We start from the raw sequence: 13,148 nt of genomic DNA on the forward strand, positions 1-13,148 counted from the left end.
CATTTGCGGTAGATTGCTGGCAACCCTAAACTTTTTTAGGATGTTGGTTCCATGGTGAACCTATATGGCTCTGAAGGTGTAGAGGACCTTGAGACAGCCTTTACTTGTTGTAGTGTGCTTAAGGAGCTATGCAGTTCCAACTTTTACAAAAAGAGAGACCATCTGATCTACACAAAGAAAATAATTTCACATTGCACAAAAACCTGGAAACTTAGCAGGTCTTAAGATTTATTCAGGCAAAAATTGATGAGATGTGAAAACAATCTGTGGAAATAAATGGAATTTGAAATAATTTCATGACTAAAGGCAGACTGCAAAAGAAAACAACCCAAAAAAACCACTTTAAACATCTCAAATTCTATCACTTGTTCTCAAAACAAAATGGAGTTTCTGGTTTGTTTTACACTGAAGAGGTATTTTCAGCATGTCCATTTAATCATATAGTTTCACTTAATCCATTGGACTTCGATTAAATTGCCTAGATACGAGAGCAAAGCCTTGATAGGTCTTTAACCTGTAAGATACTGCGGTGACCTTACAACGCGGTGACAGTTTGATTGCTCATTAAAGTAGATTGCATTAAAATGTATAAAAAGTCTGAATCCCCCCTTCCTTATTTTGATTGGGGGGGAGGGGGGGAAGGGGATTCCATCGGTAAAATCTGAATCTTGACCATTGTTTGAAGAGACAATTGAGAATAAAAAAAACTAAATGATCCATAGCATTACAATATGAAATGGCATGAAATATTGTTAGATGTTAGGTCTTAAAAATCCAACTTCAGCCGCTCTGTCTTGTACCGGTTCTCAACAATCAGTGCAGCAAGTTCACTTTGGTCACTACTTGCTTGCAACCCATTATAGAATAGTGCTTCTCCCCTAGTGTGTAATATTTTAATTGGCTTGCCATGTTCTCAATGTTGCCGTTATCTGGATAGTAACCTTCCCTCAGCATCTCGTCCAAGAAACAGTTGATAATATGGCTCTTCTCCAGGAGGATGAACGGAACGATCTTGGAGCGATCCCAGAGAGGATGATGCTGCCGCAACGAAGATTCTATAATACTAACAAGCTCTTTCTGATTCCTGTGCTGCGACAAGTCCTCATTGGATGCATTCTGAAGGACATACTTGGTGATCCCGTTAGAACCAATGTTGCTAATCAATATGTAGATGGCATTAAGAAACTCGTTGCTCTGGTGCGGCTGAAAGTACCCATGGAGCACGTCAAGTAGAAGTGGAGACATTTTTTCCATCTCATCTAGGATGAACACTGGGATCTTCTCCTCTATTTCTGCTCGAACCACCATATCAGAAACATTCCCAGATAGGTCGATTTGGCAAGAACGCACATCTGTTTCAGCGGGGCAGTTGTGCCCAGTATAGTTCTGAAGCACAAACTCACCACCTATAACTGAACGAAAGTGCTTGGCCAGAAGCCGCCCCATGTGACTCTTTCCAACGCCACTTGGCCCATTTAGTGACATCACCAGTGGCTTGTTGTGAGTATGAGTGGCAAGGTAATCCTTCAAAAGGTCCATAACAGTGTCCACTGCCTGTTTCTGGCCAAATATGTCCCGATGCATGGTCTTCTCAAGACCATCCAGGTCATATTTCTGTACATTGTCGTCCAAGTTTTCAATGGCATTTAAAATTTGAAAGATGATAATGCCAATGAAGAGAAGCAGGCATCGTTTGGCCTTGCTCTTCTCTTCAATGGGAAGGTACCTTCGTGAATTACCTGGATACAGTACTGTTCTGGACTGCTTTCGTTTCTGTTTACGCTTCGGCTTAGGCACCGGCAACTGTGACATCTGCTCCAAGCTTGGGGTATCAAAACTAAAATGTTGTGACTTTTCAAAGCCAACAGTGTTAAAAAATGATGTTTTGTCCTTAGAGATTTGCTTTTGAAGTAGTCTTGCTTGCCTGGTCTCTAGTGACCTTCCCCCGGAGAGGTCGAGGTGAAGCTTGCTTTTCTTCAAATTCCTAATCTGGCGACGCAAACGGACCACAGGTCTTACAGGGTACGAGGCCAGGGACATTTTTCTGGAGCTTTCGGGCGCATCCGTGCAGGGCAGAACTTCCTCCATGTCTACGTTGTTGCCGGTAATTACAAAAGAACTGGCTTAGCTAGAGAAAAGTGTCAGAAAAGAGAAGTGTTACAAGTTGATCAGAAGTAAATACACCTTATATTCATTCATGCATTGGTTTTATCACATTTCAAACCACTTAAACAAAGTTGTCATCCCCCTAAAGCTTGAAACTAAGGTTTGGATTGGGTTAAATACAAAGCCACTGGAATTATGCCATTTTGCGGCATCTGCGTTTTCTGCATAGTTATAGAGTTGCTGCATGCTACTCAATCTTTCATTTGGTGCACAAACGTAAGCTTTACTTAAACAAGCATTTGCAATGCAATAGGTCTCGCATTTTTTTGATTTACAGCTGTTGGTCTTAAAAAGGACGATGTTTTTTACTTTTCAATTTTTTATTTGCAGTTGAGTAATTATATTTGCATAGTGCTATTGGTATAGAAAAGCAAAACTAAAAAACATTGCCATTTTTAACTCCAATAGCTCTAACTTTAATAAATGCGAGACCTTTTGCATTGCAAAGGCTTCTTTTCCAAGCCATGCTGCAGGGTGCAGTACCATATGTGGCTAAAAGATTCATATGGATTTACAACATAAATATGTCAGTTATTACAGTGTAAAAGAATGTAACTGCATATTTATAAAACACTGCAAAGAAAAGAAATAGATAGTGTAACCTAAATGGTTAGTATAACACAGATGACTTTTGGTACTGGGTGTTATAAAAGACAAATCACATATTACAGAACACACACATTATACAGCACCCCCAAAACCAACATTGTGCAGAATAAAGAAATATATATTATATATTCACATATAGATATATATATATATATATATATCGTAGATCCAACACGCTTCCGTTTACGAGAAACGTTACACGTACTCCAGGGGTATAAGCGGCAAAGATTTATTTAGCCCACAAACAAAGTGTAACAAACGCGTTTCGGACCAAAGTACTTCGTCAGTGTTTACAGTTTTAACCGCCTGACAGCATTATATATACGTCATCGGAATGTAACTGACAACGGACTAATACAGTAGTACATGTAAGTATGGCGGCCATTTCTAAATGGTTAACAATAGAAGTTTCACTGTTCCTTTCATACCATATCGAATATGAGAGCCGCCATTGCCGGTGCATTTTTATAGATATTGCCGTGTATCGGCATGTCACGGCATAATGCACGCACATCATTAATTAGCCCATTAATAAATACAGTCAGTTTAATGAGCACCCACACAAATGACTAAGCATGTGTATATGCAACAGCAGCAGGAATTAAATGGCTAAGGATATTCTCTAAATCATAGTCACAGGGCATTTGCTTTTTGTTATGCGCTGTTGACTTGATGCCACTCAGCCAAAAAAGAGAGAATAATGCTGTGTATTGGCTTTTTAAGAGAAACATGCCACAGTGCCTTCATCTTAATCATAATTACAAAACATTAAAATTCTTAGAAATTCTTTTCACCACTTCCTACAGGGCTGGAGAGGAAAAAGGGTTAACATGATTATTTTCATACGTTATGACATCATACAGTTCATTCAAAGTCTGGAATCCACTACAGGTCATAACCTTCCACACCATACCACATCGACAGGAACCATCAGCCGGACATAAGTTAAGCTAGATCGGACATGAATGCATTATTTGAAGTATACATTCCCCTTAATGTATGCTGATTCTACCTTCCTAAATGGGCAGTGAGTTCTTCCCCACTATTAAGACCCAGTGGGTGCTTTGTCTGCATATCGATAATATAACGGGACTCAAGTCTGCGGAGACTTAACAATATATCCCCCCCTCTGGGATTTTGGGGTATGTGATCCAGGCCAAAGTATTGTAGCAGCTCCCTGTTACTTTGATGTACTTTGGCAAAATGTCGAGCTACCGGATATGCAATATCTTTGTTCATAATGGCTCTCTGGTGTTCCAGGATACGCAGTTTCACATTTTTGATAGTGCTCCCGATATATTTGAGTCCAAAAGGACAGACAAGACAATATACAACATAGGGTGTTGTGCATGTAATAAACTCCTTAATGGGCTTCAGTTGGACCATTCCTGGAATCTTATATGAGAGTACCCGCTTGCTGTTTTCGCAGGCACGGCATTTCCCACATGGAAAGAATCCCTTCATGTCCTTAAGTGTCCCACTAACTTTTGGTTTTACTGGTGCAAGGTGGCTATGCACGATTTTGTCTTTGATAGATCTTAATTTTCTGAAGGTTATTAAGGGTTTCTGGGGGACATCATTCCCAATAACTGGATCAGTGCGGAGGATATGCCAGTTTTTTTTAGAGTAAATTTCTTAAGATGTTAGCTTGATCTGAGAAAGTCGTAATCATACGAAACTTATTGCTAATCTCAGATGATTGGTCTTTCTTACTCTTGCTCTCTAGTAATTGTTTGCGGGTCTTCTCTAACTCTGCCTGATCGTACCCCCTTACGCGAAATCTCATGACGCATTCTTCTGCCGCCTTTGCAAAATCAGAGTCTTGTGAGCAATTGCGTCTCAACCTGAGAAGTTCGCCGTAAGGTATACTCCGGATCAAACTTGGAGGGTGGCTGCTTTTAGCATGAAGTATGCTATTCCCGGCTGTCGGTTTTCTATATAGGGCCGTCTCCAACCTCTCCCCGTTCACGAAGACCCTCAAGTCTAGGTAGTGTACCTCCGTGGTACTGATGTCAGCTGTAAATTTCAAATTTAGATTATTTCTATTCAAGTCACTAATAAATACTTCAGCCAGTGCGGAGGAGCCCCTCCACACTAGGAAAAGGTCGTCGATATATCGATGCCATGCCACGATGTGTTCTGCCCACTTGGTGTTGTCTCCCGCTAGGACCACCTGCTCCTCCCACCAGCCAACGAAGAGATTTGCGTAGCTGGGGGCGAAGCAGGTTCCCATCGCGGTTCCTGAGGTTTGCTTAAAAAGCTCGTTCTGGAACAAAAATATATTGTTCCTGAGACATAACTCTAAAAGCTCAATCAACATGGTACTGTGTTCCATATACTTTGCGGGTCTTTTATTCAGGAAATACCTGACTGCCTCTATCCCTTGAGTATGCTGAATACAAGTATAAAGACTTGTGATATCTATTGTTATGAGCACATACGTGGTATCCCAAGTTATCAATTCCAGCTGTTCTATAAAGTGCTTGGTATCCCTTACATAGGACTTCAGGTCAACAACAAATTCGGATAAAAAGCAATCAATATAAATAGATAAGTTCTCCGTCAGTCCTCCTTTTGAGGACACAATAGGTCTCCCCGGGGGACAATTAAGATCTTTATGAACCTTGGGGAGCTGGTAGAATGTCGGGTTAACAGGCTCAGGATTACGAAGAAACAAAAATTCATTAGTGTCCAACATTAGTTTGTTGCGCCATTTAGTTAACAAATCATGGTAAGCTTTGATGCTAGACTGATATTCTTCTTTATTAGTTTTTAGATAATTCTCCACATCCTCCAATTGGCGTAGAGATTCACAACAATATTGCTCCCTTGTCAAGAGCACAACATTACCCCTTTTATCGGAGGGTTTTACGATAGTTGCTTCTTTTTCCGAAATGTTGGAAAGTGCAATGGATTGTCCCTTGCTTAAATGGTTTTTCATCTTTGATTTCTTGTTTTTTGATGTTGATGTAGTCCTGAGGTTCATGAGATTTTGAATGACAGCATCTGAAAAAGTATCAATAGCCTCATACTGTCATGTATTCCTATAGGTTCTGAATCGATCCCCCTATTCCTGACCCTATTCTGGTTAAACTAACTATCAAGTTAACTAACAGTCAGCCCATGAGGCAAGAACAGCCCCCATGATGCAGATACCGTTATCTGACGCAGTCACACTACTGCACAGGAACGTGTTATCTGATTAGGTCATAACGCTTGAGATCTAATTAGACAAGCGACATTCCTCCAGCCCCTGATAAGGCATACGACGTTCTCATAACAAATCAAACCTATGACAACCTGGAAAATCCGTGCGGCCATTGTTTTGATTTCACAGAGAACTTTAGTAAAGAATGTGCTAACGAGCAAGTCGTATGACATCTTTATTGACGTATCTATGTCCATCCTTACGTCAATCTCGGCACCTTTAAGGTATAAATATTGCCGATCTTGCCCTATGCAAACACACGCGTGGTGACAAGACGGAGCAGCCCTACTTGCCGAAGCCGAGAGCAGAAGCAGACCCCGCTGGCAGCAGCCCCGCCTTCCTGACGCGCTGAGAGACGCGCTGCTATCTCAAGCCGAGAGACCCAGCACCGGCGTTTCTGGGCAGCCCTCGCAGGCAGCCTGGAATATCGAGAGCAGAGAAAGAGATACCATTCCTCATTCATCCTAACTTCCAGGTACAGAACTGAATAACCCCTCACAGAGAATTCTTTAGTTATTCACTTGGCAAAAACAAACTTAACTTAAACTGTAACTTTCTATTCCCGCCCACGCATTAGACTTAGGTCAGGTACACGGGGTAGGCGTATTTAGAAACACCAGTTGAGTACGTTTAGTCAAATGTATATGTGTATGTAAATATATTTTAATCATTTTAAACATCATATGGCTCAGAAACCATATCAATGTTTTTACAGTATTATTTTATACTATTGCTTTTAATGTATGCACTTTACTTAACTATAAGTATTGCAATAATATCGATCCATTTCTCATGTATGAGAAAAGAGACTGATCAATAAATAACACCTTTTTATTGAACACGCCCGTCTCTTCCTTTTCTCTACAATCTGATGAGACTAAGAATGCACGTACTGACTGAGTAAAATAATTGCCTTGTGCTCACACGACTCTTGAGATTGACTCTTGATTAGGGGAGAGCAAAGTTGTCATGTTCTATGGTTGTCAGAAACTAAATCCCTTCTTGTCTAATCAGGGAAGTTAATTCCTCCTTGAACATTCGAGAAAGTTTCTAGCGAACTCTGAGCTACGCTGGCAAACCCAAAAATTAAGTCTAGTATCGACAGTAGTAGACCTAGTTAACGTCTGGTCTAGGCCTTTACTGCTGTAGGTATTATTCCAATGCGCAGAGCCTATTGGGAAAATAGGAGCTACACTACATGGCGCCCAACGCGTTTGGAAAGGGCGATAAAACTAACGTAAGACATTTAGAGTAACTCAGTCGTGCTTTCTCACTCAGACCCCTTTTTCCATTATACTCCAAAGACGTCTGGAGTGGGTGAAAGGTAATATCCTCCAAAACCTCGCAGGAGGGAACTCCTATGTATGGTTCTTGGTATAGTCAACGTTGAAGGATAAAAACATTCCCAAAATATTGTGCATCTAATCTCTGTTTCCATAAAGAAACCTGATCTGCAAACAAACATAATACCATCCTGTCTGTATAATGGCAGAGAGTGATGATGAAAGAGAGGCAGTTAGATTAGCAACTGAACTCGCAGATGCTGATGCTACCATGCAAGCAGCAGACCCGAATATAACACTCATTCCGGTCATTAAAAGGAGATCTATAACCTTAAAACTTATAGAAAATGGACTGACACCTAGAGGTGGCACAGTCATATTCGTAATCGAGGCACACGAATATCGGCAGACAGAGGTATACTATTCATGGATACATTTTCCAGCAGCAAATGCTGTAACAAAGTACTTCCACTATTACAAAGTAGAGGAACCTCCTGAAACGTACACTCCTTTCGAGGAGGTGGAAGTACCACTCAAATTCCAAGAGCATTTGCTCTTATTTGATGGCGCCCTAATACATAACAATCACATTACAAGGCTCGGTCCTTTAGGAAGACCAGGAGCAACGTGGCCGGTCTTAGCCGGATACACACCACATCCAGACATCGAAAGAATGCCTGCAGCAGAGCTGTTAATACAGCTAAAACAACTACTAAAAATTCATAGACAATTAGTTCAGTATGTAATGCGGACTTCAACAATTCAGCCAGCGATTAAACTTCCACAGCTGACCCCTCACCAGGGGAACACAAATAAAATTACACCACAGAACATCCAATCCTGCCTAGGTAAAGTTCCAGCTAAACGGGAACAGATACCATTCTGGTTGGCACAGAAAATTACCCAAATAGAGGCGGTGTTTCCTGACACCACCCCATTAGAAAAACACAGGATTCTGACTATATGTCTCCCAATGGGAATCGCACCACACATTGAGGACTGTGACACTTGGGGTACAGTCTTTGCTTCCATCTACACAAAAACGCACGGTGTTCCATCCATTTCGGTAATACCAGATGTGCTAAAACAAATTCAAGATGAATACGGTCCAGAACCTGCTTTAACCCTTGGTATGAAATTACTAAAAGACTTCAAGCAGGTCTCGGCTATATTATTAGCCAACATAAAAGGTGAGGCAGCAAACGTGGCGATCCGCCAGAGGTTAAAAGAGACAGATATAGCAGACCAACCAGCTGAAATTGCCAGAATCATAGAAAAATCCTATGAAGAACTAGGCAGAGATAGTCTAGGTGGAATACCAGTAAAACCGCAACTGACTACAAGTCCAGAAAAAATATTTTTTTATAATAATTCACCAAAAAAGAACTGGGATGGAAACAACCAATCCAATCCTAAAGAAAAGAAATTCCAGTCCCGAGGGAGGTCTCCCAGGCGAAGAGAGAAATCTCCAAACCAAAGACAGAGGTCACCGCAGAGTGACCCCTCTGGGAATAGATATAACCTTAGAAATAGGGATAATATTAAAAAACCTGATAGATATCAAGACATTGATACACGTCCCTCTCAATCTTTTCAGACTTCCTCGCAGAAATCGGAAAGAAGAGGACGATCAGAAGAGCACGCCAAGTCCAAAGACAAGGAACCTGCTCAGCCAAAAAAGAAATTACAATTTCCAAAAAAGAAGGTAGCCAGTATCAAGGTAGTTAAAAATGCCGAGAATACTGAGGACACAACTGAAAAACGGAGAATGGGCTCAGACAATGCTAGACAGCGCAGCAGAGGTGAGCATAGCTCGCAAAGTCCTTATGAATCATCTGGAGACAGTGGACACGAATGAATACCTTCAAGTGGAAACTGCAGACACCAGAGTTAGCAAGCCCCACAAGATATACGAGATAACATTACGTATAGAGGGAGATAAGACTAGGAAAATAAGGGGACTATTTTGGGATAACCTCTCCAAGGGCTATGATATCCTTCTAGCTGAAAAAGACTGGCCACCAGAGTTTGTCAGGGAGTGCCCTCATGGCGAAGAAGTAATTATGCCTGCCTTCTCGAATCAAATCCCGATTCATAAAAAATACACACTTGCTAGAAAGTGGGCAGTGGCCTTAGCACCTGCTTTATATAAAAATCATGTAGGATGGGATGAGGACTCCCCTCCTCACAAAATCCAGTTAAAATCACAACCTACTGCACAAAGGCAGTACCCAATTAAGCAAGAAGCTAAAAAACAGGTAAATGAAATACTAGATCAGCTAGAATACCAGGGGGTGATTGAAACTTGCACCTCACAAATGAACAATCCTTTGTTTCCGGTCTCCAAACCAGACAATTCATATCGTCTAGTTTTGGATTACCGACACCTTAACACATGTTGCAAAACCTTTGCAGTGCAAAACTCACACAGTGCTGCACTAATGAATAACATAGTGCGCAAAAAATACAAAACAACCTTGGACATCTCCAATGGATTCTTTGGTCAAAACATAGCACCAGAGAGCAGATATTTAACTGCATTCTCAGTAAATGGCACTCAAAAGCAATTCTGTCGGTTAGCCCAGGGGTACAAGAACAGCCCGGGGGTATTCTCAGCGAGAGTAACAGAATTACTACAACTATATGATGATGAAGCATTATCTTATGTCGATGACATTTACTTAACAGATGATGACTTGGAGACTCACTTGAAAAGGGTGAACACCATAATACTTGGGTTCGCTGCAGAGGGTTACAAATTCAACGTTAAAAAGTCCAGAATTGCCCATCTGACGGTCCTATTCTTAGGATATGAGTTATCAAGTGAAGGCAAAAGCTTGGCTGACAATTTCCTAGAGAAATGTGCCGTAATCCAAGCTCCTAAAACACTAAAAAACCTACAGTCAATTCTAGGTTTCCTAAATTTCGGAAGAACATACATTGCAAATTACGCAGAAAGGGTCAAACCCCTTTATGATCTAATTAAACCAGACTTTAAAAGATCCAATTGGACTCAAACACACACAGAAATTTTGAGATCCTTACAAACAGACATGCTAATTAAAACAAAATTAGAAACACGTGATAACACACGCAATCTTGTGATTCGAGTCATCCCAGGGAGATGCGGATTCACATACCTGACCTCTAATGAGGGAGAAAAGGTACCAATTGCATTCAAATCACACTTGTATACAGAAGCTGAACAGAAATTCAGTAATACAGAAAAAATCATTCGTGCAGTTCAAACCGCAATAGCTAGAGAAAAAGACATAGCTGACGGTAGACATATCACAGTCAGAACAGCAGAATCAGCCTTTGAGGCACTAACAACACCGTGTAATTTACCAACAACAACATTGAATCAGGAATGGATACAATGGGTGAATTCAATCACAACGGACAAAGTATACTACTACTTTGATCCAGAACTAGAAGAATTAAAAAATCTAAAATATGAAAAGACGTATCCTCTGCCAATCGACATTCTGCCTCTACGACATTACGCCTGTGTAATCTATACAGACGGACATGCTCAACCCTCCGTTTGGGGAGAACAAGCATACAACCCTACATGTGAGATTACAAAAGAAGTGTGGCGCGGAGGTAAACTAAGACCTCTATTAACAAAATCACACTCAGTAGAAACTAATTCAGAACTACAAACTGAAATAATAGCTTTAAAAATGGCGCTAGATAATGCGGATCGCGAATTCCCGACACTTATAGTGTCAGATTCATATTACTGCGTCAAAGCATATAACAAGGATTTGCAGACATGGATTCAGAACGGTTACAAAGATGACACAGATGCACCAATAAAGCAGAAACTGCTCTGAGAACAAGTAGCTCTTTTGAAAAAAGAACTACCAAAGACTCACGTGACACACTCACTGAGTCATCAGCGTGATGGCGTTCACGTTGTGGGGAATTCATTGGCTGAAACAGCCGCAGCGGCAGCCACTAAATCGGCTCCCGTAGATCGAAAAAAGCGTACATTAAAATACATTGACGGTGAAACAATGCTGGCGGTGAAAACGTCATCAAAAGGCGACTGCTCAGCGTTACCGATCAACTATCCACTCAATTATACATACATAATCGATGCGAACTCCGTCCCTTTTGCTCGAATCCCTGGAGTGGGGGATAGAGTGATTCCAAACATGGACAGGAGAAGCTTGTTAATCGCAGACGCACACATGGGCGAGGGTCTCAGACACCTTAAATTAAAAGATTCTCTGGAAGAATTACAATCACGGTACTGGTGGCCAGGCATGAGCCTGCACTACACCATGTTTGTAAAAAACTGCCCAAACTGCAACAGAGATCGCAGTGGGGAGAGAAACAGTTTAATACCTCGTCGTATCAAGGCAGATAATATTACCAGCAAAAAGAATGGCTTGCGATTAACATATACAGGCTAGTTTCCACTTATAATGTAGATCACCAGCACTCGGCTGACGTCCGGACTATTATACAAGATTTGCGAGTCTAAATGGCATATACGCTAAGAGCATGTTACGTTTGACCATTGTTTTCACTCAGGCATACCAGCCTGGGGGGAAACATGGCCAAATGAGCACAGTCCAGCGGGAATCTTCTCACTTCCTTCCTGAGGGTACTGGATGGTGTAAAGAAAAAACCAAGGCAGAAAGCAATCTATAATGGAAAGGATATTAGGTTCGGGAGCTGGGTGGGTCAAACATCTAATAAGTGTCCAACGTAGTCTAAATAACTTGCCAAGAAATTCTCTGAAGGGATTCAGTCCGTACGAATTATTATTCGGAACTAGGATGTTGATCTCTGACCTTGATAGTCAGACTTCAGTGGTTAAAGAAAAAAGCTTTGATGTCAAAGACCGTTTGGCTATTTTGCAGGACTTAAACAAAACAAGAAAAGACCTGAGCAACATACAGTTGAAACAACAGCCAACGACCACTGAAGAATCACCACCTGTCCCAGCAAGACCTGTCTGGATTCCAAAAGTCGGGGATCTAGTCAGGGAAAAGATCGCGGTAAAGAAGGAATTTGGGCCTTCCTACAGAAAAGCAGTTCCTGTCTTGTCTGTCAACGGGACAAGATCAGTTGTACTACCGCCACTTGCTGGTAAAAAGGAGAACCGAGTTGATCTACAAGTCGCAAGGACGACTGCAGAGATACATACATTATTATCAACTAATTCCCCCGTACATTTCGCGGAAATCCTGAGCGAAATCTTAAATATTTCTGATACCAATGGGATCTCAGGGGTATTTAAGACAGTATTTTCGATGGCATTAACACCATTCAAAGCCATACTGGGTATTTTTCCAGATTTCGTCCATTCGATTTTTGGCGGACTTCCCCTGATCCTGGGACTAATTGCAGGAATCCTATTCTTAGTCCTTATTTTTCGTTATGGCAACCCATGTCACAGATCAAACTCTCGCGACAATGGAAGATGCGATCCTAGCCATTGGATACCGGGACCGGATATCAAAAATCCTGGGACTCTCCCGGCTTAGAAACCTAAACATGACTTGGTTTCTATCATTTCGACCAATGTGGCAAAGGTGTGTTTTACCTGTACTAAGGTGTCTGCTATGCGGAGAAGAATGCGTGTTAGACACCTGTCTGACGCTACAATCGGATGCGCCAGTGGATGCAGATACACTGTTGGTTCCTACCAAGGTTCACGCTTTGTGCTGCCCTCAAAGGCTGCCAATCCTGATGACGGCATTCCTGGAATCTTCACCACTGCGATTGAAGAGTAGTGAAGTTCAAGATGAAAGCAGCATCGAACAGGTACGACCTTCTGTCAGCAATGCGAATCAGAATGTCAATGCAGACAATCATGCGCATGAATGCATGGTTACCCCTATTTCCGACTTAGTGGAACTTTC

The 13,148-nt window shown here is 41.5% G+C and overlaps 1 protein-coding gene across 2 annotated transcripts in view; it reads right to left on the minus strand.

Annotated features, from left to right (window-relative positions):
• Positions 1-204: 204 nt before the first annotated feature.
• LOC144753086 (torsin-4A-A-like) overlaps positions 205-13,148 on the minus strand; it is a 47,254-nt gene continuing 34,310 nt past the window's right edge. For both annotated transcript variants that reach the window (XM_078640874.1, XM_078640875.1), the window contains exon 2: positions 205-2,128. In XM_078640874.1, coding sequence (XP_078497000.1) covers positions 814-2,088 — 1,275 coding nt within the window. In that variant the 5' untranslated portion in view covers positions 2,089-2,128 and the 3' untranslated portion in view covers positions 205-813. The remainder of the gene's footprint in view (positions 2,129-13,148) is intronic.

This window comes from Lissotriton helveticus, chromosome 5_1 (assembly GCF_964261635.1).
Source record: "Lissotriton helveticus chromosome 5_1, aLisHel1.1, whole genome shotgun sequence".
NCBI classification, from domain to species: Eukaryota; Metazoa; Chordata; class Amphibia; order Caudata; family Salamandridae; genus Lissotriton; species Lissotriton helveticus.